The sequence below is a fragment of the Rousettus aegyptiacus genome, unplaced genomic scaffold (assembly GCF_014176215.1).
Source record: "Rousettus aegyptiacus isolate mRouAeg1 unplaced genomic scaffold, mRouAeg1.p scaffold_m13_p_8, whole genome shotgun sequence".
Taxonomy (NCBI): Eukaryota; Metazoa; Chordata; class Mammalia; order Chiroptera; family Pteropodidae; genus Rousettus; species Rousettus aegyptiacus.
The window spans coordinates 74,654,225-74,678,408 of record NW_023416311.1 but is presented as its reverse complement, the minus strand read 5'-3'; the positions used below and the strand labels follow the sequence as shown (position 1 = coordinate 74,678,408).

Here is a 24,184-nt window from a genome sequence, read left to right as displayed (position 1 = left end):
TACCTTTCCTGAACTCTGAACTTTCCTATTCTTTGATATTTAAAGTTTATACCACATAATTTAGTAACTGCTTACTTCTCATAATGTTATATGTATTATTTAGTTTCATTTCCAAAAATGTTGGAAACTCCTTGATGGAAGGCTCTTTTATATCCACTAGTGTACTGGGTATGCAGTAGGTACTCAACACAGGAGGAAGGACCATTTGTTCCCCTACAATAGAATTTTACATTTCAACCACACATGTAGAGCGTCAGAAAGAGAGAAAGGCGGGGCGGGGGCGGGAGAAGGGGTAGAGGGATATGGGGAGAGAGAAGTTGAGAGGTCAGATATATAAGGGAAGTTTGTGTAGGGTCTATTAGGCCATTGGATGGCTTTGGTTTTTACTCTGAGGGAGAGAGTATAAAATGAAAGTGATAAATGCCATGAAGAGATGTGCAGGAGGAGGAGCTTATGGTATTCACAGGAAGCCCCGTACTGACTTGCAGCATAACCAGTTTTGAAAACAAAAGATTTGTTATGTACATATTAAAGCACTCAACATTTGAGTTCAATAAATATTTGTGGATGATGAATAAATTATGCATGTGCTGTTCAGATGGTGGCATAGTATCATATAAATAGCAACGTTTTACATTAGCAGTATTGCCAAGCATGAACATCTATTCATTGAAAAACCAACATCAGCTGACTGTCAAAAATGAATCCTAAATTGGCTGCTTAGCCCAGTATGAGGTTATAATGCAGCTGCTCTTGCTTTAAGGAAAAGTAGTTAAGATGTCTTCTGACTGGCAAATTCTGGATGGCACTTCTTTAATTGATTTGAGGTATTATCAGCACAGTATGCTAGAGCATTAGCCAGCTCCTGCTGCTGAAAGTCAGACTTGCCTACTCTTTGCCAAAAATCCCATCTGCTCTCTATCCTTAGTTTCTTCACGACCTAACAGCATATTCATTTTCTTTAGGAAATCTCTCTAATCACTGTATTTGTGGTTTAAAAAATTAATTGGACTTAACTGGTTGAGTTTTTTAAGTATTATTTATTGATACATCAAGCAACTTTATAGCTGTCAGGGTGTGGAAAATCAGTTTTTCTACCTCAGTATGAAAATGGTAGATAGCTGTACATAATATTTTCTGGGCATTTTTTATTTTGGTCAATAACAACGACAAAAAAAATGTAAATTTTTTCATCACTCTGAAAATTCAGAGAAAGGAGACTTCTATAACAAAAAGTGGATATTATTTAATTATAGACAATTTCTAAAAGCCTGCACTGTCTAGTTTGCTTTAAATACTGCTAACTATAAAAGAGGTACAAATTAGAATATTGACTTTAGAATTGGTTGTCATCAGACAGAAATGAGATTTCTGGTGTCACTGAGCCTTACAAGGTTATTTTAGTGTTCATGGCAGTATTATATGTAAAAGCAAAAAACCGGTAGCAATCCAAATATGCAATAATAGAATAAACAGAATAATTAAATAAACCAGGTACTTGGCCTACTGTATAAAATGATATTTAGGAAAATAAGGGAACATAGGAAAATAGGAAGGCAGATAAGCAGAAATGTTGGAGCTGAAGAACTCAATGACTAAAGAATTTAATACCTTCAACAACAGTCTTGACCAATCGGAAGAATGAGTGAGCTAGAAGACAGATGAAATTATCCACCAGAGGAGGAAACAAACACGAAAGAATGAAACGGGAATGAAGAAAGTCCATGGACTTGGGGTATATCATCAAGAGAAACAATGTACATGTCATTAGAGTCCCAACAGGAGAAGGGGGGAAAGGATGGAAGGCTTATTTTTAAAAGTAATATCTGAGAACTGCTCAAACCTAGGGAGAGATGTGGACATTCAAGCTTATGAAGCTAATGGGTTTCCTCACATTTTCAATACAGTAATTTTCTCCAAGGCACATTACAATAAAACTGTCTAAAATCAAAAGCAAAATTTTAAAAGCAGCAAAAGAAAATTTTTTCATATAAATGAATCCCTATATGGCTATTAGCAAATTTCTCAGACTAAAGGTTAGGAGAATGTAGGATGATAAATTCAAAGTGCTGAAAGAGAGAAATTGCCAACCAAGAATATGCAGTAATGCTTTCCCTCAGAAATGAAGAAAAGCTAAAAAATACTCAACATAAACCAAAGCTGAGGGAATTTGTACTACTAAACCTGTCCTATAAGAAATGTTGAAAGAGTTCTTCAAACTGAAATGAAATGATGCTAATTAGTAACATGAAAACATACAACACAATAGTAAAGCTGAGCATATAGTTCATTGGTAATACTCTGATGCTATAATATGGTAGTATGTTAACTATTTTACTCTAGTATAAATGTTGGGGGACAAAAGTATTAAAAATAGATGTAGCTACAATAATTTGTTAATGGCTATACAATATATTTTAAAAGGCAAATTGTTATTCAAAATCATAAAAGGGTACAGCTTTTACATGCAGTCGAAGTTAAATGGCTGCCAACATAAAATAAACTGTTACATCTATAAGATATTTTATGCAAGCCCCATGGTAATAACAAAGCAGAAACTATAATAGATTCAGAAATATAAAGAGAAGGGAATCAAAGTATACCACCATGGAAAATAAGTAATTCACAAAGGAAGGCAGCAAGTGAAGAAAGAAATAAGGGAACCACAAAACAGGCAGAAAACAGTAAGACGGCATTTGTAAGTCCTAACCTATCAATAATTACCATAACTTTAAATGGATTGAATTATTCAATCAAAAGACATAATAAGAGTGGCTGGAGAGTTTAAAAACAACCAAAAAAGCTTTATGCTGCCTACAAGAGGCTCATTTTACATACTTAGGCTCAAAGTGAAGGAATGAAAAAAGATATTCCATGCAAGTGGGAACCAAATAGATCAGGAGTAGCTATGCTTATATTTGACAAATTTAGACTTTAAGCTAAAAATGGTAACAAGAGACAAAGGTCATTGTATAATGATAAGGGTATAATCCATCAAGAAAATAAAAAATCATAAATATATATGCACTCAACCTCAAAAGCACCTAAATATATAAAGCAAATACTGACAGATCTTAAGGGAGATACACTAATGGTTGGGGACTTCAATACCCCACATTTATTTTTTTATTAACTTTTTATGGTAACATTGGTTAACGAAATCCAGTAAGTTTCAGCTGTATACTTTAACAATAAGGCATACATATATTTACACTGTGTGTTCAATATCCCACTTTTACCAATGGATAAATCGTCCAGATAGAAAATAAACAAGGAAACATTGGACTTGAACCATAGTTTACAGAAAGTGGACCTAAAAGACATATATGGAACATTAAATCTTACAGTAGATTATACAATCTTCCCAAGTTTAAATGGAATATTCTCCATGATAGGTCATATGATAGGTCACCAAACAATTCTTAGCCAATTCAAGATGAAAATTATACCAATTATAGGGATAGATGATAGATTAGATAGACAGACAGACAGACAGACAGATAGACAGATAGAACTGAAGACTATGCAGCCATGAGAAGGAAGGAAATCTTGCCACTTGTGACAGTATGGTTGGAACTTGAGGGCATTAAGCTAAGTGAAATAAGTCAGAGAAAGAAAAACACTGTATAATATCACTTATATGTGGACTTTTAAAAACCTAAACACAGAGAAACAAAGTAGAATGGCGGTTACCAGGGGCTGAGGAGGTTAGGGAAGTGGAGAAATGTTGGTGAAAGGGTACAGCCTTCCAGTATAACGTGAATAAGTTGTGGGGATCTAATATACACTATGGTGATTAGAGTTAATAATATTGTATTACATACTTGACAGTTGCCAAGGATTTTTTAAATTCTAAGTTCAAATGTATTTTTGATAACAAAAAATCATTGAAAATCAGAATACTTATCAGAAAAGAGCACAATTTTAGTATTAAATATGGAAATAACTTGCAAAGTTTGACCAAAATGCACCCTTAGAACATTGTTATTTTTAAAAAGAAACAAAGAAAAAAACCAGTGTAAGGAGAGTAAATTTTAAACGTTTTCACCACAAAAAGAAATGGTAGTTATGCACAATGTGATGGAGGTGTTAGGTAATGCTATAGTGGTAATGATTTTGCAATAGATAAGTGTATCCCTTAAATTTACACAATCAATGAACATGAATAAATATCTCAATAAAGCTGGAAAAAATGAAAGTAGGCATCATATATGATTGAAGACCAAATATGATATTTAAGAGAGTTCTTTTGAAAAGGACTGAAATATTTCTATAAATATGCTTTTGAATATTTCTATAAATATGCTTTTTTATGTGAGAAAGGCAATTATTTTCCATACTGAATTGTTTCTCTTAACTTCTCTAATATTCTTTATATTTTTAGTTTATCTGTAAGTTAATATATCCATTTTGGAATTCAACTTGATCATTTTGAATGTTTGCACAAACGCCCTCTGTGACACAAAAGGTGACCTTTGGTTTATGATGGTCTAATCGTAAGCCTGAGGGGCTCTGCCATGTATCATTGGAAAGTTCCCTAGAGTTCCACTAGATCTCAGGTCCTATCTGACCTAATTGTAGTAAAGATGTTTCTGAGGAAGTTTCTTAACTAAAAGAAAATGTAATTTAGCTTGTTTTAATTGTACTTCATCAGATACTTAAATACTAAACATTTTAAGAAGTCTCAGGTTGGACACCTATGTGTTAAATCAAATGTGGCCCTATTCCATCTCTGACCCAGTGGTCAGCATGTGTGCAGGATAGCCATAATCTCCACAGGTATGAAGAGGATACAAAGTCTATTTTCATTCTTAAGTTTTCAATTTAATAATCCAATAATGAGATGACAGTAACTACTACTTCCTAGTGTGTCATTTGGTACTTTGGAGCTTTCCTTACTTTTGTTCACTTTGATAGATGATTTTTCAAATATAATAAATTTCTCCTTAGCAAAATATTTTAAAACAAATTTACTGAATAGTGAGTCCTTTAAGATCAGAGCGTTATCTTATTCATTTTTGTTTTTTGCCAGCACCAAACATGGTATCTGTCTTATATGCAAGAAAGGATGAATTAATACTATTAAACTGATCTGTATCTTTAAGAAAAGATTGTCTCTTTAAAAGTATTTTATGGTCTAGGCCAGCTCTGTCCAATAGGACTTACTGAAATGATGGGCATGTTTTATATTTGTGCTGTGCGATGTGGTTGCCAATAGCTACAAGTGGCTATTAAATATTGAAATGTGGCTAGTATAACTGAACAAATTATTTTTTAAATTGTACTTAATTTAAATTTATTTAAATTTAAATAGCCACATGTGGTTAACTTGAACTATACTGGACAGTACAGATCTAGATCCATAAAATTTTGTATGTGCTCAGGAACAACAGGATTCTTTCAAATGCTGAGCTTGATCAGGCAACTTCCTATGTTCTCTTCATTTTTGTTCAGTATATGTGCTGCTGAAGCGAGCACTGTTCGCTCCATTTTTGAAACAGGTGCTAGAGATTTACCTTGTTTTATTTAAATTGGCTTATACCCAATTCATCCATTCATCCATTCAATATTCATCATTATGTGCTAGGGACTCTGCTGGATGCTAAAGGGAAAAAATGAGCGAGACAGGTCATGCTCACAAGCAACTTGTAGTCTCGTATGGGAAGAAAGGTTAGTAAATAAATGTGGTAGCACAGAGCCCCGTGTTGATAATCGCTGGAGAAGATAAGAAAGGCCTCACAGAGGGCACCGTGAGCCATGAAAAATGAGCAGGCATTTCCAGGTGAACAACGGAGGGAAGGCATTTGTTATGCGATGACTTGTGTGCCTTGCCAATTCAGAGCACCCCTCTACAACCTAGTACCTCTGAATGTGACCTTATTTAGGAATAGGGTCACGATATATAATTAAGATGAGGTTACATCGGAGGGTGGGCTTGAGTAGGAGTCACAAACTGGGTGGTCGCAGCCAGAAATATATTTATCTTGGTAGGATGGTGCCCTAAGACCCAAATTCACTCCTCCAGTTATCACTGGGATGGATGAGACTGGAATCTGTGAGACCAAGTCAAAGTCTAGAAGGCACCAATAACATTGTAACTTCTAAACGCCACATCCTTTGCAAAGAATAGTCAGACCTCAAATAGCCTTCTAGTCAGGATTAAGGAGTGAGTGATGGGAGCTGAGTATTTGGTGCCATCCATCTTGTCCTTTACGTCCAGGCATCAAGCAGTAAGTGCCGAACATTAACTGAATCACAGGAATGAGTTAAGGACAATGAACTGTGGATGGCATTAAGTCAGTTATGTGGTGCAAAAGTCATTTTGCAACAAATACGAATTGGTATTGATACGGGACATCTCTTGCAGAGTTCTTAACCTTTTTAGTTAACCTAGTTAAGTTTTCTTCCCTCTTTTCTTTAGGAAAAAGGCCCTCTCCCTCAGATCTCAATAATTGCCCCAAAACTGGTGACTCATATCCTCTGGCTATTGATAAGGGTCATCTGCCCATTGCTAGCAGAAAGGGTGTTAAGCCAGACAAGTCCCTTCGAGTCTGAGAAGGGAGGAGACTTTAGGCTAAAGGTCTTTTTTACTCTTTAAGAAATATATTAACCAAGCCTGTTTAGCCTTTACTTGTTTAATACTCACTTCAGCAGGAAACTTAAGACCCCGTCCTGATTAAGGCAGAAAGGGAAAGAGCTTCATGAAACCCCAATAGGTAGAGACTATGGCCATTCTCAACAGGAAGAAGATACAGAAAAAGAGACCTCCCATCATCCCTCAACATCCATACTCATAATAAAGGGGTTCATGGCTCTTAGAAAAGAGTTAGGCAGGAAAGTAGGTAGAGGGTTTTGGTTCTATCTGCAAAGACGCTGAAGCCATCCTATTCTAGAAGGGGTCCACCCTAGTCTGCCCCAAATTAAGCAAGCCATAAAGGATTTTTAGCGTAAAAGTAACCTCCACAAAGAAACAAGTAAGCAGAGAATTAGGTACCAGTTTAAGCAAGTCAGTCACTTGCACCTGCACAATGATGACCTCAATGACCTTCTACTCACCTCAACTGCATTATACCATCATAATATAATGCATATGCCTAGAAGTTCATTAATATCATTATAACAGACTGAATTCTGGGAACATGCACAGAAAGCAAATGATGAATCACTGAGTCCTGTCAATCTTAGTTTTCAATCAAGGAAGCCCACTCCTCTAATAAAAGCAACCACCCACAGCAAATAGGGGCCATGAGAATGATTACAGAGGTATGGAGACAGAATATGGCATGGAGGTTGGAATTCTAAAATTATTTCAGAGGATGACGGTGGAGCAGTCTGACATTGGCTAAAGTGGCAGGGCTAGGACAGGCCCAGGGTTGGGAAATTCTGCTGGGAGATTCATAGAAGAATCAATGCAAGTAACACTGTGGCCTTGGCATCTTTAAACTGATCCATGAAGCTTTTTGTCTCAATAGTCACATTATATCTATCAATGGACACATTTTATTCCTGATTGTCATCTTTGCTGCAGAATTTGATACTTTTCATCATTTTTTCCTCCCCACCCTTCACATTTTCCTTAAAACTTTTCCTCCCTTAACTTTTGTGACTATACTTCCTCTCGCTTTTCCTTCTGACTTGGTTTTGTTTTTGGCTGTTATATTTGCCCCTTTAATGTTACCCACTGTATTTTTCCTACTGCACGTGTACCTGGAATAACTGTCTACTCTCAAGCTTGAATTAAGCTTGTGATTTACATAGTATATCTTAGTTTTAGACGGCTTCCCTAGATTTCATTTCAGGAACTTGTCCATAATAGGTCTCAATATTTTCTGTTCCTTCTTCACAAAGTTACTCTTCCTTCTCATTTTTGGTCCTAAATTATAGCACTATTACAGAATGCCCCAGGCCAGAAACATAAATTCCTCCTTCCGCTTTACCGCTAACAGTAGACCCTAAACCAGTGGTTCTCAAAGTGGGATTCTCAGATCACCAGCAGAAGCATTACCTGAAAATTTGTTTGAAATTAGAATTTTCAGGTCCCACTCCCAGACCTAGTACATCAGAAACTCTGGGTTTCTGGATCCAGCATTCTGTTGTAAAATGTCTTCTAGGTGACTCTGATGCACATTAAAGTCTGAGGACCAGTATTCTAAACTAGTGGTGGTTAATCTTAAGGACCCATGGTTGGGCTTCAGGAGGACCAAAAAGCCTCTGTAGCTGTGTCTAAAACCTATTATATATCGACATAGATTTTTCTGAGTGGATAGCTTTTATTCCATTTATTTTCAAATGGGTTCAAGGAATCCCATGTTTGGGACTGTTCCTTTCTTTCTGTTACTACCATCACTTACCCTTTGATCTAGTCCCTTTGCCTCTGGTTTGCGTCCTTTTCAATGCATCTCCATGCAGCAGAGACAATGATAATTCTAAAATATGAATCTGACCCTGTTCACTCTCCTGCTCAAAGGACTTCAATGCCTCCCAAAAGCTTATGATAGAGTAATCTCTTAGCATGATAAACACTTTTCATCAAGGTTTATCTTTCACATGCATCTCTAGTCATTCTCAGCCTTTGGTCTAGCAATAATGAACTTTGAATATTCTGGATCTCACTTGGGTTCTCCAACCTCCCTGCCTTTGTATACTCTGCATGCTCACTTTGGAAGGCCCTTCACTACTTCTCTACCCCCTCTTGCCAAGCTAATTCTTATTTGTTTAGGATTCCATGCAAGCAACATCTCTCCTGGGAAGTCTTCAATTAGGACTAAGTTTAAGTGGCCTTCCTATAAGCTCCCAATTCTCCCTGTGCTTATCCATCTGGTAGTAGTTCTCAAATATTTTGGTCTTAGGATCCCTTTACAGTCTTAAAAATTACTGAAGACCCAATGAAATTTATGGGCCATCTTTCTATATTTACCATATTCAAAATTAAATCTGTGAAATTTAATATTTTAAAGTTCATTTAAAAATTATAAACCCAATGTGTTACAGTAAATGTATTTTTATGACAAAATATTTTCCAAGAGTTTTGAGAAGAGTGGCATTGTTTTACATTTTTCAAACCTCTTTAATGTCTAGTTTAATAGAAGACAGCTGGATTCTCATATCTGTGCATTCAATCTGTTGTGATGCTTTGGTTGAAACATAAGAAAATCTGGTCTTACACAGATAAAGAGTTTGAAAAGGGAAAACTGTGTTCATTGCCTTTTTAGATAATTCTAGATATCCTTTGATTCTACACCAAACTTGATCTATGGTAGTTTCTTAGAGTGTAGTTGCAATGTTGACCGAATCTGAAACCATACCAATAAACTTTTTGTATTCTGCTACACTAAAATCCATGGGTCTTACACTTTCGTGACTTTTTAATTTTGAAAATAGTTGTTCATTGAGTTGCAGAGATCTTCCCAATGTTAACATACTTCCTTATAATGCCAAAGTATATTTAACATCACTGCTATTTTTAGCAGAAAATGCTTTAACTACTAGGAAGCCGTCAAGCTTGTGATGGATATAAGTTTTACAAAATTTGGATTTTTGTGTGAAAACTCAAATTATATAAATGCTTTTTCTGGAGACTACCATCTTACTTCAGCATGCAGCAGAAGTACTTACCATGCCTTTACATATATGAAATGTTTATGCTAGGATAAGATTTAATACAATTAATTTTTACTCCTTTGTCAAGTCATTCTTATTAAACAATATTTTAAAAATCTTACGATATTTTATGCTATGAGTGCAAGGAAGTGAAGAATGCAAAATCTTACTATTAGTGAGTGCATTTTTGGCGCCATTGCCTTGATTCCTGCTAGGATGCCATCAGTTGAAGCTACTATTGCTTTTATACTGTTAACAAAACTAAAAAAGTAAACCAAGTCTTAGTAGCATTATAAAAATTAACCTTGTGCACCCATAGTTGCCTTTAACCCATTAAGCTTCTGCAGATGGCATTTTGGGAACAGCTACCCGTTTCACATACTACTGTTACTTCTCTTATTAGGTTACAAGTCCTATGTGTATTGTCTATAATTGTCTTTTATTTGCTCTTGTCTAACAATGTCTGGTGTATAAAACACTCAATGATTATTAATACCTGCGCAATGAGCGAATAAATGACGTTATAAACAACGACCACATAACCCTCACCTTATTGCCTCTATCCTTAATAATGTTTTGTAAAATTTCCCACGTCTTTTCACAATTATGACGCCGGCCAATTTTTACAATAGTTGGGGCGGGGGAGCTGCCCCTATACAATAACGACGCGTTATAGTTTGATCGACTATATGATGACTTAGTTATTCCTCCTTCGCAGTCCCGGACAAGCAGACCAGGCCTTGTAGTTCTCCAGTCCTACCCAGAGACGGGAAAGAGGTGGGTCTTCCACGTTTATAGGAACACAAGAATTCGATCCAGTGGTAGCCGGGCTAAAAAATAATCCCTAAAGTCCTTAGGAAGGAAAAAGAGCAACAGTCCCGCCGACGCGGAACCCCAGGCCGCAGCCTCGCGAGAGCAGCAGGGTTGCCGGAGCGACGCTTCCGGCCGGCGCGCGCAGCCCTGGGAGCAGGAGAGTTGGGAAATGGGCGGCTAGACTAGCCCTGCCCGCCGCCTTGAATTCGCCAGCGGGAGCGCGCTCACGGCCGCGCGCTCTCCGCTTTCCCGGCTCCGTCGCTGACGCGTCGTAGACGTTGGGAAGTGGGAGGGAGCGGCAGCCGGAGCGGGATGAACAGCGGCGGCGGCTTCGGTTTGGGTTTAGGCTTCGGCCTCACCCCTACGGCGGTGATTCAGGTGACGAATCTGTCGTCGGCGGTGACCAGTGAGCAAATGCGGACTCTTTTTTCCTTCCTAGGAGAAATCGAGGAGCTGCGGCTCTACCCCCCGGAGTAAGTGCTCGAGCTCGGCTGGGGGAGGGGCGAGGGCGCCATAGAGACCTGGGGAACCGAGGCGCGGGGCAGAGGGTGGAAAGGGGCGCGCAGTGTCCGCCACGTGACCGCCCGGGCTTACCTTGGTGCCCACGTTTGATTACGGGCCCGGCGCCCCTCGGTCCCGCTCTCCTTGTTAGTGAGACATTAGGGGTTATGCCTCTGCACCGATCCTTGCAAAGGTTGCCTTTTTCGTGCCTCCCCGACCTTGTGGTCGCTGCCGAGTCCACCAGTTTGGTGCCTCCCCCTCCTCTTTTTTTTACCCCGAACTTAAGATGGCCGCAGGTGGGCCCCGAATAGTCCTCCCGGCAAACGCCTGCTCTGCAATGTGAAATTCGCAGAGACCGCCTGAGAAACTGTCCAGTTCTAAGAGCCTCGTGTCAGGCCGTTATTGCTGCGGACAATTAGGGCTGTATTTGTTCCCAGGGCGGTGGTCACAAATTTAGCATCATCTCGGTTATTTTAACAAGATCATATCGATTCTCCCTTTTGGCAGCAGATTAAAATTTGTCCTGGAAGGTCACACTGTCCTAAACCTTCCAGACAAAAGTGTTGGTCAGTGCAGGATTATCTCTGCTGTGTACTCTTTAAAAAGTACAGATTTTGACTGGCATTCTTAGGTCGTGGACACTTTCCAAGTAGTGTATTTTGAGTTCCGTTGTGCAGTACTATTGACCCACAAAATTTGTAAGGGATTTGTGGGTCGTTCAAATTCTTACACGCATTAACTTTTTAAAGGTAGAGCTTAGAATCTTAAAATCCTCAGTATTTTGTTTATCGCGTCAAAATGCTTTGAAAGAAGGGAGAGTAATTGTCCATGATTTTTTTAAAAAAAATTTGTATTTGACTGTTTTGTTTTATTTCATAGTGATGCATGTAATCTATTTTTAGTTTTCTGAGTACATCTCATTGCTACTGCGTAGATATTGACAAAAGTTGGTATTTGGATTTTAAATATTTACTTTTTAAGGTTTTTTTCCCCCCTTTAGTTTTTGCCCTGAAGTAATTCATGCATACAGCAACGTTGAAAGAACGCTCATGTTCCCTTCACCTGCGTTCATCTTTTGCCACCGTTGATTTTTCTTTCCCTGTTTCTGCTCCCCCGTCTCCGCCTCTGAGCACATTCACACTCCTTCCCTCCCTCCTTCCTTTCCTTTTGAAAGTATGTAGTTGCAGACATCAAGACTATGTTCTAAATTCAACTATTCAACACTTGAGTATCTATCACTTAAGAACAAGTACATCCTTCTACAGTACCACCATACTATTAACATGTCCTAGAAATTTAACTTTGATAAAATAATACATAACAGTTTATTTTTAAATTTGTCGAACATTATAATGATTTTTTTCTTTTCTTGATCTAGAATGTAATCAGAGACTGACTACTCATTGCATTTAGTTATCTCCATTAGACTAGAACAGACCCCTGTCACCTTTGAAAGTCTTTCATGACGATATTTTTTGTCTTGTAGTTTGTTTTGTAGAATGACTCAATATGGGTTTATATGGATTGTTCCTACATGATTAGATTCAGGTAATATATTTTTGTCAAGAGTACTTTGTAAGTGTATGCCCACACATTGTTGACTCGCTGTGGCATATAAGCTTTGACTATCTTATTTAACTTCTGAAAATGCTTTCAGCTATCTTTTTTCATTTAAACACTCAGAACATTTCTCAATAATTGAGAAATGCTTAGAGGAGTGCTATATCCCGCAAGAATTAGAATCAAACAGTAAAATATTTTGTATATAAACCTTAGTAAACTAACCTTGGTTGTGGTAATAAGGTGTCTTACAGGTAGAAGAAGTATATCGTAGAATATTCTTCTTTGCCACCATAATACCACTTACGTAGTTGAAACCTGGCCTTAGGTGGCAATATGCTTGCTGCTAGTTATTATCTAACACTTAAGGGACTGTTTTTTGAAATCAGGTTTTAATTACTTACAATTTAAAAGTCAAAGAAAATAAAAAGTTCTTAAATATGGTGCATTAATATGGAGTGCGTGTGTCACAAACTAATATATTTTGCAAAAGTATAACATTAACGTTGTCCAGGCAAAAATCTTCAACCAGTTTTTCTTACCTTAAGTGTAATCCCTTATTCCTGTTTTTCAAAAATATTGGCATGTTTTACTAACGAATGTTTTTTGTTCTGTAATGAAGTTTTAACACAGTCCAAATATTAAAGATGTGTTTGAAAATTTGGGCTGAAATGAGTAAAAGTGCAATAGTCGAGTTGAAGACAGATATCGTATTGTGTGTCACAGAAACAGTTTTTATGATTAATCTTTGGAAGTTGGGGAGAAATTTGTTTTAAATTTGGAATAGTAGAATGTGAAAATAGTTTCTTATTAACATTTTAAGAATTTAGTATGAAAATTCGGATTTAAAATTTTTTCGGCATGAGGCAGTGATTAAGTTTTTAAACACTAAGAACTAGTGTAAACATTCATTGTAAACAATAAAAATTCTTAATTGTCTTTTTTTTTTTTTGTACTGCCAGATAATGTATCTGGAATTTCTCTCAACTTTTTGTATAATAAATGAATCTCATGTATTCAAAACATTTTTACAGCAGTAGGAAATATTTGTAGTTTTTTATTAAGCTTTTTATCAAGGTAAAACATGCATACAGAAAAATGCCTGCATAAGTGTACAGCTTATGAATTTTCAGAGTAGAGGTACCTGTGCAGCCAACACTTGGATCAGGATTATCTACACCCTAGAAGTTCCCCTGTGCCTCCTTTCAAAGGGTAATCCTATTTTGATTTCTACCACCATTTCTAACAATGCCACCTGTGTTGATTTTTTATTTTGCTTGGTGGTTTTCTTCACTTCAGAAGTACTAATAAGAAAGATATAATCTGTCAACTACTTTTTGAAGTTCATTTAGTTAAAAAAATTAATATAACCAAAGTAGTCACTTTATGAGAAATAGAGAAACACCACCTGTGATCCTATCACCTTCTCAAAACCTCTCACCATTTCCATATGTTTCCTCTAGTCCTTTTGAAATATTTTTTTTTAATATGGTTTAATCAAAGGATTTATACACTGTGTAATAAGCAGTTTTCATATTGCTGTTTTATTTATAGTAGTATTTAAAAACATCTTTCCTAAGTGATTATGTATTTTTGAAATACTCTTATTGGAGATTATATTGGTTGCCTTTTTTTTTTTTTTTTTTGGTGTGTCATGTCAATGAATTTTAGCTAAAAGAATTTGAAAATGCATACTTTTGATTGTCACCCGTGATTGGAGGGTTTTCTGGCATCATAAGAAAGCCTTATACAAGGAAAAATTGTGCCATCCAGAGTACCACCAGAGCCCTACCAAGAAACCTTGTTAAAATGTGTTAGTATTTTCATAAATATACTAAACTATGTAACTACATAAAAAGTATATAAAACTATGTACTTTGTCCATGTTTTGAATTATATTCTTTTTGATGGATCCTCAAAGTATATATTAATATAATAAAATATTGGACACATTGACTTCTTAAAAAATTATACAGCATCATCACCATGTTTAATGAAAAACAATCAGTTAGGGCCCAGGAAAGTATGTTGCTCAAAAAGTTAGTTTTCTGATTTCTGCATGAAACTCTCTGTAAGACATAACTGATTTTTTTTTTTTTTTGAGAAACTATTGTAGAAAGTTTTATATTTAAAAAAACAAAACTTGGTTCAACAAATGAAGTCAAAGTAAAATCTGCTTCCTTTAGAGGCATACATTTAGACAAATGAAATAAGTAACCCCCTTTTAAAAATTAAACTGTAGTTCAAAATTACATTTTAAAGTTATAATCTTATTTAGTTAAAAAAACAAATCGAATAGCTTGGCTATACTAAAGAGAAAACTATAAGATTTGGAAACATACTGATTAATAGATAAAATACATACTGAGACATTTTTACTGATACATGTTTACTGAGACATTTATCATAAGTATTTAGATTTACCACTGTATCCTATTTTATCCTATAATGTTAAAAAAGTGTTACTACCTTTCCTGAAAAACACTAATGTTTACATTTGCATAAAGTAAATATAAAAATATAAGTTGATCTTTACTCTGTATTTTAAGGAAGGTAATTGGAGATAAAGGTGAAGAAAATTGCTAAAACAGTGGTGGTGCCATGTCTTCTAGTATCCACACTCCTGTGATGATGCTGCTCAAAACAGACCAGAATTTTTTAATTGGTTCCTGGGCTTCTCAAATCTTGGTGACATGTCTTAACATGTAGTTGCTTTACTAACCAGGCTCACATTTCCCATACTTGTTTTAAATTTGAAAAGATAGAGGTTTCAAGTAGGGCTATTGGAAATGTGTTTTAGTTTTTAACAGTGATTATTTAGGTTTTCATTATTTCACAAAAGGATCTGTCAGTTTAGGAAATGTAGTTACAGTGGGTGGCTTGTCAAATTCTGGAACATTTCAGTGCTTAGGGAGTATACTTGTTGCAATTGCTAGGGCTTCAGTAGTTCATTGTAATCATAGATATTTTTGGTTGCAAAAGACAGAAACAGTACTCAAGAAAAGACGTTATTGAAAAGATGGAGTTTTCCTTAAATTGAAGAACAAAGGCTAGCATAGCCAGGCTTCATGGAACCTGGGACTGGGAACCAGAAAGATATCAGCGTCCAAGCTATAAAGCCCCTTCTTGGAGGTTTTGTCAGCTATGTTTCTGTGTATTTGCTCAATGTTGTTACACATCTATTTTCTGTACTTGCTCATCTGGCATCTGGCCCAAGCCCTGACTCTTAAGTGACTTTCCAGCCCAAGAGAGAGAATCTGATTGTTTCCAGTTAATTTGGTCAAGCCAAGCAAATTATATGTTGCTGGTTAGCCAGTGAAATGGACTCTAGTGTTGTGGCTAATCAATTGTGGCTAGAAGCTCCCAAGATCTGTTGAGGGTTTCACATAAGAAAGCTGTTAAGGCCTGTGCTGAAACTATACGAATGTCTTGGTAGCACATATAGGAGGGGTACCTAATCATTTAGATACCTTAAAATGGCTTTCCAGAAGACTGGAAACTTGATCCCTGAAGAAAAGGGGAATTACTATTCAAAGGAGTTAGAGAGAACATAATCGAAAAATGGAATAACATTACAAAGATGGCCCAGATGTTCTGGGAGCTCCAGGTATTTTTATGCCTGGATTTTGGGGTACATTTAGATGAAAAAGTAACAACAGAGGGGTGTCTTTGAGGAAATTTAAGCAGTGGAATGACATGATGAAATTTAGGGTTTAGAAAGATCACTCTGGCAACTTTCGTGGAAGACCATTAATAATGGAGTTGAGATTGGAGGTAGTGTTTTAGGAGTCATTTTAGTAATACAGATGAGAAGTGATGGCCTGAATTAAGGTATTAATAATGAGAATGATGAAAGAATTAATGTGACAAATATTTGGGGGACAGCCTTCACAGGTTTTAATGAATAATTGGATGAAGAAGAGGGAAGGGTCAGAAATGAAAACAACCCTCAAAACTCAGAAGTCTGATAAAAACATTATTTCTTATACTAAACTGGTAGGGAGGAAACTACTCATTGCGGTTACTCACTCTGCATTGAAGCTAATGTATCAACCATCCATCTCTCGAACGTTGCTGTTCCCTGTTGGCAGAGGCAAAGAACTAAACAATGGTCCTTAAAAGCTACTAAATAATGACTCATCAGTTCTAATATTTAATTGGCCAGAGCAAGTGGCATGGCTACACTTTAGGGAACAAAGAAATGGAATATTACCATGTAACCAGAAGATTTGGAAATATTTGGTAAACAGTACTGATGGTGGTCACATTTAGTGACTACCAGTTTTCTGACTGGTAGTGTGGTGTTTGTCCTGCCCACTGTTCTATACTTCATATCTCAGTTAAAGGACAAACACCACACTACCAGTCAGAAAACTGGTAGTGTGGTGTTTGTCCTTTAACTGAGATATGAAGTATAGAACAGTGGGCAGGACCGGTGAGGAAGGAGAATGATGAATTTTAAGACTGAAAAGTTAAACGTGGGTCCTGTGAGTATCAAGGTGTATAATATTCCAGCAGGCACTTGAATCTCAAACTCTAGATAGAGCTCAGGAGAGGCCTAAATTGGAGACTTGGTAATGTAAAGGTGAGTTAAGTCTAGATGTGAAATGTGTTTACCTCAATAACAAATACAGGTAGTGGTTGACTTAGATGTTGAGTAGGGGGTAGATGTTGAGTTAGGGGGATTGTTCGAGTGGGCTGGCCTGAACCCTGAATTGATGGCCTTAGGCAAGAGTGAATTGAGTTGAGTTGCTTTGGATGAGAAAGGGTAGAGTTTTATTTTTATTTTTGCAACTTTTAATTAGCCTGACTAATTAATATATAAATAGTTTCAAGTTCTAAATGTAAAAACATTATCACAGTTTGATTAATAGCATAATATGTATATTTAATTGTTATCAAGGTGGATTTATAGGTGAAAGATTTTTTATCTTAGAAATGATATTTATGGATTAGTAATTAAATAGTACATTAAAATTGTTTTAAAATTCTTCATTAGTTGAATGATAAAGTTTCCATGAGATTTGGAATTAGATTATTAGACTTTAAGTCTTATTTTGCCATTTACTAGATCTAGGACAATGGTCAACTTTCTTGACCAGTTATTTATTTATTTTTGTAAATCTTTATTTTTCAACTAGAGTTTGACACTTGGTATTATTTTATTCTTTGATCTGTTTTGTAAACTAAATTATTTTTATTGCACTAGGCATATGTGATGTTTTTAAAATAATCTTTTAGTATGAAAAATCTTAATGTTTTAGAGTATCGTATATTTATGTTACATATTAGGTGTATGTCTAGTTTGGGTCTTTTTTTCTAGCTAAAGGCAGTTAAAAATTTCAATTGAAAATGATTATGGGTAGTTTGACAAAATCATCCATGAAGATAGTATATTTTGGAATCTAATGAGATGGATTCATATTATGGAAAATTGCTTTAATCTGTACTGTGTCTCGCTTTTTTGCTATAGGCTTGCCTTTGAGTGAACTGAATCTAGATATAAGGGTTATAGGACTTAGAGTTTTCCTCTTTTGCATATCAAATCTGTACAATTTTGTTTGTGAAATCTTTTGTTTGGAAAACCACAAAGTATTGAAGTAGCTTGAAGTAGTCTAATATATGCAAAAGGCCTTAATTTTGATTTCATGTTTTTTCATTGTTTCTTATACAGTTAGGAAGTTTTTAGGGATTTAAATGTGCTGGAGAAATCACACAAGGAAGGGTTGGAAGTGGTCACAAAATCTGAAGTCTTGAGGATTGAAGCTTTTGCCTATTCATGACGATACACTGGTTGAACATCTTTGGGTTAAATCAACTGTTTTCACGTTTTGCTCAGATTAAGATTTGACTAAGTTTCAAATTTTTACAAATAAGGTTATAAGCCTGCCTAGATTTGCCTTGCAGACAGATTAACCATTAAAAGAGTTAAGTTTTGCCATCTCGTGTCTTAATATCCTAGCAACAAAAATTCTTAAGTCTTGATTATGTAAGATTATGGGGAGAACTAAGCAAAATTAATGAAAATGACAAAACCAACCAAATGTTTATTAGTCTGATTATGATTTTTTTTATCTTACAGCAACGCACCTCTTGCTTTTTCTTCCAAAGTATGTTATGTTAAGTTTCGTGACCCATCAAGTGTTGGCGTGGCCCAGCATCTAACTAACACGGTTTTTATTGACAGAGCTCTGATAGTTGTCCCTTGTGCAGAAGGTTGGTATCTCACATGTTTTTTTCTATTATTTTAATTTCTGCCCTGTCTGTTACTGCCTTTGATGTTACTAGAAATTGGCAAGTAACTAGTATTGTGTGTGTGTGTGTGTGTGTGTGTGTATGTGTGTGTATCTGAAATCTGGAGAAGGAAGAATTTTTAATAAAATATATTAAAATGGCTCTTTATTATTTAAGTTTGAGAAATAGCTAAACATTTAAAAATTTGTAAATTGACTTCTGGTTTGCTTCGGCTTTCTCTAGTGAATTTGCAAGTTGTAAAGAAAGCTTTCTGAAATTAAAAAATTAGGTTGGTAGGGAAGATTATTTTAAATGTGTGAATGAGTAAGCATTTGCCTTTGTCTATACAATATTAATGATATTATGTAAATAAAAGGTACACATTTTGCCAAATTTGGTTTGATATTTATGTTCATAAGAAAATATTCATAATTTAAGCTTTAAAGTATCCTCTTAAGATAATTTACCTTGTTATTGAGACCATTATTTCATATTCAGTGTATATTTTTGCTATGTAGCTGGAATTTACCTTTGTCTTTTACTGTCCTTTTTTGAGAGGGCGGGTGTACTTGAAGAAAAATCATGAAAAACAAATTTCCTCGATCAGGAAATAGTTGATGTAAACACGGCCAAAACCTTATAGTTATTTGTTACATTTTATGACAACTTGCTCTAAGAGCTAATTATTACTGATATTTATTTTTCAGTAACTTCTGTTTACAGAGCCACTCATAAGGGTCTGCCAAATTTGACAGTTCTGGTATATAATTAACTTTTATTTAGAACACTGAGTGTGGCATGTGTACATGGATTTTAGAATTGGGTTATTATAATTTAAATGTCTTTAAAATATATTTTCCTGGTGGATGATGGTAACTGTTTACAGCATAAAAAATTACCTGAAACAATTTAATGTGCTTTCATATGTAATGTTTTAAAATCTCTTTTAGAAACCAGGCTAACATTGAAATAACTTAGTGTATAATAAACAGTGTGCTGCCCTTTTCAAGGTTTTATGCTTATTTCAGAATGCCTATTCTGGGATGTCAAAAATATTACAATCAGATACAGTGAGTATCATTCTGTTATTTTTAAAGTCCCAGAATAGGACATTCTATATTTTTTCAGATAAATTTGAAAGTTTTATTTCCATGCCTAGGGGTTAATTTAGAGTGGGGTAGGGAGAATGAAAATGGATTAAAGTTAATTACCTGCTAAATCTATTCTTACCTATTCATCTGTAAGGGGACAGTGAACCTGCAATTGGAGAGCAAGGTGAGACAAGAGCTAATGGTTTAGTTCTGCAAATCAAGGTCATACCAATTCCACACTAAGTAAAATGCACGGGAAAAAAGAAATCAGATCACAGGTTAATTAAACGGGAATACTATGCCATCAGCAGCACAGGATCTTGTATTATGTTAGCATATTACTGAATTGGAAGCAAGAATTTTATCATTGTTACTTTATTGGAGCCTTACTTTATTCCCATAGAATTTTCTATATAGTATTTGAGGAGCCCTGACTGTGATTTGTCGTAAATGTTCATGGTAGAGGGCATGTAGAGGTTCCTTTATTCGTTTGTTTAACTTGATGGAGATGAATAAATACACATATAGTAAATTTTGAATATATTTAATATTAACATTTTGAGACAAAGTTTACTGTTTTCCCAACTTACCAACTTAAGCATATTTTTATCACAGGTTCTAAGTAGTTTTAGAATATTTATGAAATAATTGGTATTAGGAAAACATTCAGATACATGTTTCATTAGTTTAACCAAATACAACCAAAAGAATGTCACAGTTGTTAAAAGATCTAATTATGCACTGCAAGCAAAGTGATAATGTATTATATATTGTACCAAAAAAGATAGCAAAGTGAGTTTGAAATAAACCAAAGGAAGGAGTTACAGTGGAGTACGTTTTATAAGAGAGATGTACTGTGGTGCTGTAAGCAGTCTTCTATTTACTTCACTGATTGCATTCTTTTCCTGGTGTTATTCAAACAGCATTATGAAAGGAGTGAGAAAATCATAGAAAAAATTTTAAGAAAAGTTTTTTCTTTTTCTTTCAATTGCTGTTTTTTCCTAATGCAGGCAGTTTTGTGAGAAGATCCTAAGCTGTATAAGTAATATCTGATGTATAGTAATTTCATGTATATTAAGCATTAGATATTGTCAGTGGAACAGACCATTTCAAAATAAACTATACTTTCATTATACTTGTCCAAATATGACCTTTTTGTTGTTACGTGCATCTCAGATTTAGTTATATAAATGTTTTAACACTTAGAAAAAGATAAGATCAAACAACAAAGGTGTCAGCCTAATCATCAGTCATAACTTTATGTCCACATTTTCTGGTAGATGGATTTTGACTATTAATTTGGTTTTGTATGTTTTCTCTATGTGATATTTGTGCATTATTAGATGACTAGACTGGCCAAGGCAGACCTGTTACACTTGCCTGAGTTAGGCATTGTTTGCCATGCCACTAAACCTGCCGTCAAGTGAAACCTTCATTGGGGAAATGAGATCGGAGTCTGAACCGCAGAAGATGGACGCCCTGTCTCTGTTTTTTATTGTTTTACTTTAATTTCATTTTTTTTTCTTTATTTTGTCCCTTTTTTTTTGTTTTTGTTTTTGTTTTTGTTTTGTTAAATCTCTTTCACTTTAACTTGTGAGCTGGTTTTCCAGTTCTTTGTAAATGGTATTCCATTAAGGGTTCATAACATTGCATTGCAAGTTATATTGGGAGACGATCAGCAGAGCTCAAGCTTAAGATAAAATAAATTTTCACAGTAAATTAGGATACAGTGTTGTGAGGCTCAGTGTGAATCTTAATTGGTGTTTATAGGTTGATTAGGTGCATTTTGTTCTTGAAACACTAAAACACTGATGAGATTTTTAGGTACACTTTCTGATCTCAGTGCAACATTTTTGCAGTTTTTCTCTCAGGTCTACATCTCATAAAAGCCAACCCTTAGCATCCTTCTCCCTACAATTTTAGGCATACAGAATCATCAAGGAAAATAAGTAAATATTTTGTAACAATCTGGGGGTAGAGGACCAAAAAAGATTTTCACTTTTATGATAGTTATTCATTATTGAAAATAACTTATATCCTTAAATTTTACAGACTTAGTTGCCTGTGTGGGAAATGAATATTTGAGAAACTGTTGAATACTTATGTGTTTGTTGAACTTTTGTTGAAAAACACTCAGGCTACTAGCTTCTAAATGAATTCTGAGATTAGGACTAGTACTTTTAATACCATGAGAGACATTGTTTCCTCAGTTGTTGAGTATAGTGTGTGAAAAATGTTAAATGCTTATTCATTTTATACTTTTACATATTGATAGTATTTAGAGGGTAAATTTGATAGAATTCTGTCTTGGAAACTAAGCACTGGAGCTTTTTTAAGTATCTTTAATAGTAACTGGAATAAGAAAAAAACTGTACTTAGAGTTAGACTTAATATTTGTAATAGTTGTTTTTTTTTTTTTAATACTGTGAGGGGCAGTGAGAGTCAGATAACTTACTGGTATTTTTTTTTTAAGCCAGAAGTGAAAGGCTTTATAATACTAAGTGGTCACCTTTTGACCTGTGTTAAATAACATTTTTTTGTGTGTAGTCTTTTTAGACTGTCTTGTATGGATAGTTTTGCTTATTTAACTGATAAGTAATATTAAGTTAGGACATTATTAGATTAGAGCCCTTAATTTGTATTTTCGGTACATATATTAGGGTAGCAAAGCACAGGGTTTGCACCTTAGGATCACAATTAATTTATCAGGGTCTGTTCAGTTTTTATAAACATTTAAAAAATAATGCCTATTTATAACAAAACAGGTCTTATAGCAGTATAAAGAGTATAGTATATATGTGGATATACAGATGTCTTAATATTAGTAACTGAGAAATATATTGTTATTTGATGTTTTCAATAAGGCCTACCTACCTTTTATTTAACTGCATGTTAAAAAAAATCTGTGCTTACACAGAATTTACACTGAAATAATAAAATGACTTTGTTCTTGAAATTAATAATACAGATTTAGATGTTGCAAAAGTTAGGAAAAAAGTAGAAATTTGCTAACGCTAATAAAATGTAATTTTTCTGTTCCTATAAATAAGGTAACCATTATTTAAAGCAAGTTTTAAAATCCATCTTGAATTCCATTCATGTTTAGAGATGTAGTCAGATAATGTAATTTAGAGGTTTTTTTCTTTGCACATCTGGTTGTGTTAGAGTTTTTACCCCTAAAACCCAGCATGGTGCTTTTGAAAATTTACTCCATATGCTATTTTCAATTTAGTGTGACTTTGTACACTGTTTGAATTACTTTTGAAGACTGCATAATGAAAACACATAGTCAGCTACTACATAATTATAAATAAATAGTTCTTCTAAATTAGCTATATGTAGATAACTTTTTTAGAAAATTTTTTTTGGCGGGGCGGGTGAGAGAGAAGACCAAGAAAAATCTATGAAAATTTCAGTCCTTATCAGAATTACTTGATTAAAATTTAGTAATATGACAAATTGATGTATTTATTTCAGAGTAAGTTTTTCAGTTTTTAGTCGTAGGGATTTTTTTTCTTAGTGTCTAAGATTATTATAGTGTTATTGTCATTATTAGTCAATTATGATGTTTATAAGCAAGTCATTTACACATTAACCCCTCTTCAGATAAGTATGCATAAATTGGTTCTAAAAGTCAATGGTTTAAGAAGTTTCCTGAGACTAGGGAACTTTTTATGTTCTAAAAAATTTTAGCAGTTTTCTAAGGCATATTCTTTGGAACTGGATTCTTTTGGGCATCTCTAACATTGTTGGTAAGGTGCCTTATTAACTGAATGGGTGTAGGCTTCCTTTTAAATTCAAGTTGATTACATACAGTAGGTGTTTGTTTTTTTCCTGTCTGCTTGAAATTAAATGGAATTTATTGGAAGAGTTATCAAAATTGTTTGCATCACAAGGAGGTAGTTTCAATAACAGGATAAGGTCACTCAGTAAGGAACAAATTTCAATTCGCACATATTTGTTTTTTCTTTTTTTTTTTTTTTGACTAATTTGGTTATTTGCCATTTCTGGGGATTAAACTTTAAAAAATGTTCTTCTTTTCTGTATCTGATGTTCTGTGTGCTATTAGTGATGCAGCCAACACGAACGGTTGTCATGTGTAACACAACTTTCGATCACCGCGAAAACACCGTCCTGGGAAAGCGTCCATGCTTGATATCGTTTGGTTCATGAACATTAAGTTTCCAGTACAGGTGACCCATAGCTCAAAGTGTTAAATAATTGTCTACATTATTCAATTTTTAAAATAATATTCCATTAATGAGATTGTTAGTCTTTGAAGTTTTGCTCACTTTTATTTTTCCTAGTAGAGCAGGATAAAAGGAAAGACTTAAGTTCTAATTTATTTCTTTATACGGATCTGATAGATTCATTTATTATTATTA

General features: G+C 34.9%; 1 protein-coding gene across 3 annotated transcripts in view; it reads left to right on the top strand.

The window, feature by feature from the left end:
* The first annotated feature begins 10,575 nt into the window (after nucleotides 1–10,575).
* SREK1 (splicing regulatory glutamic acid and lysine rich protein 1) overlaps nucleotides 10,576–24,184 on the top strand; it is a 39,467-nt gene continuing 25,858 nt past the window's right edge. The window contains exons 1-3 of one of the 3 annotated variants that reach the window (XM_036226217.1): nucleotides 10,583–10,886; nucleotides 18,557–18,690; nucleotides 23,869–23,992. Coding sequence is in view for 2 of the 3 variants with exons in the window: in XM_036226216.1 (XP_036082109.1) it covers nucleotides 10,726–10,886; nucleotides 18,557–18,690 (295 nt within the window). In the remaining variant the exon portion in view is untranslated. Of the gene's footprint in view, nucleotides 10,887–18,556; nucleotides 18,691–23,868; nucleotides 23,993–24,184 lie in introns of all 3 variants that reach the window. The other 2 variants (XM_036226216.1, XM_016158143.2) reach the window with 2 other exon arrangements.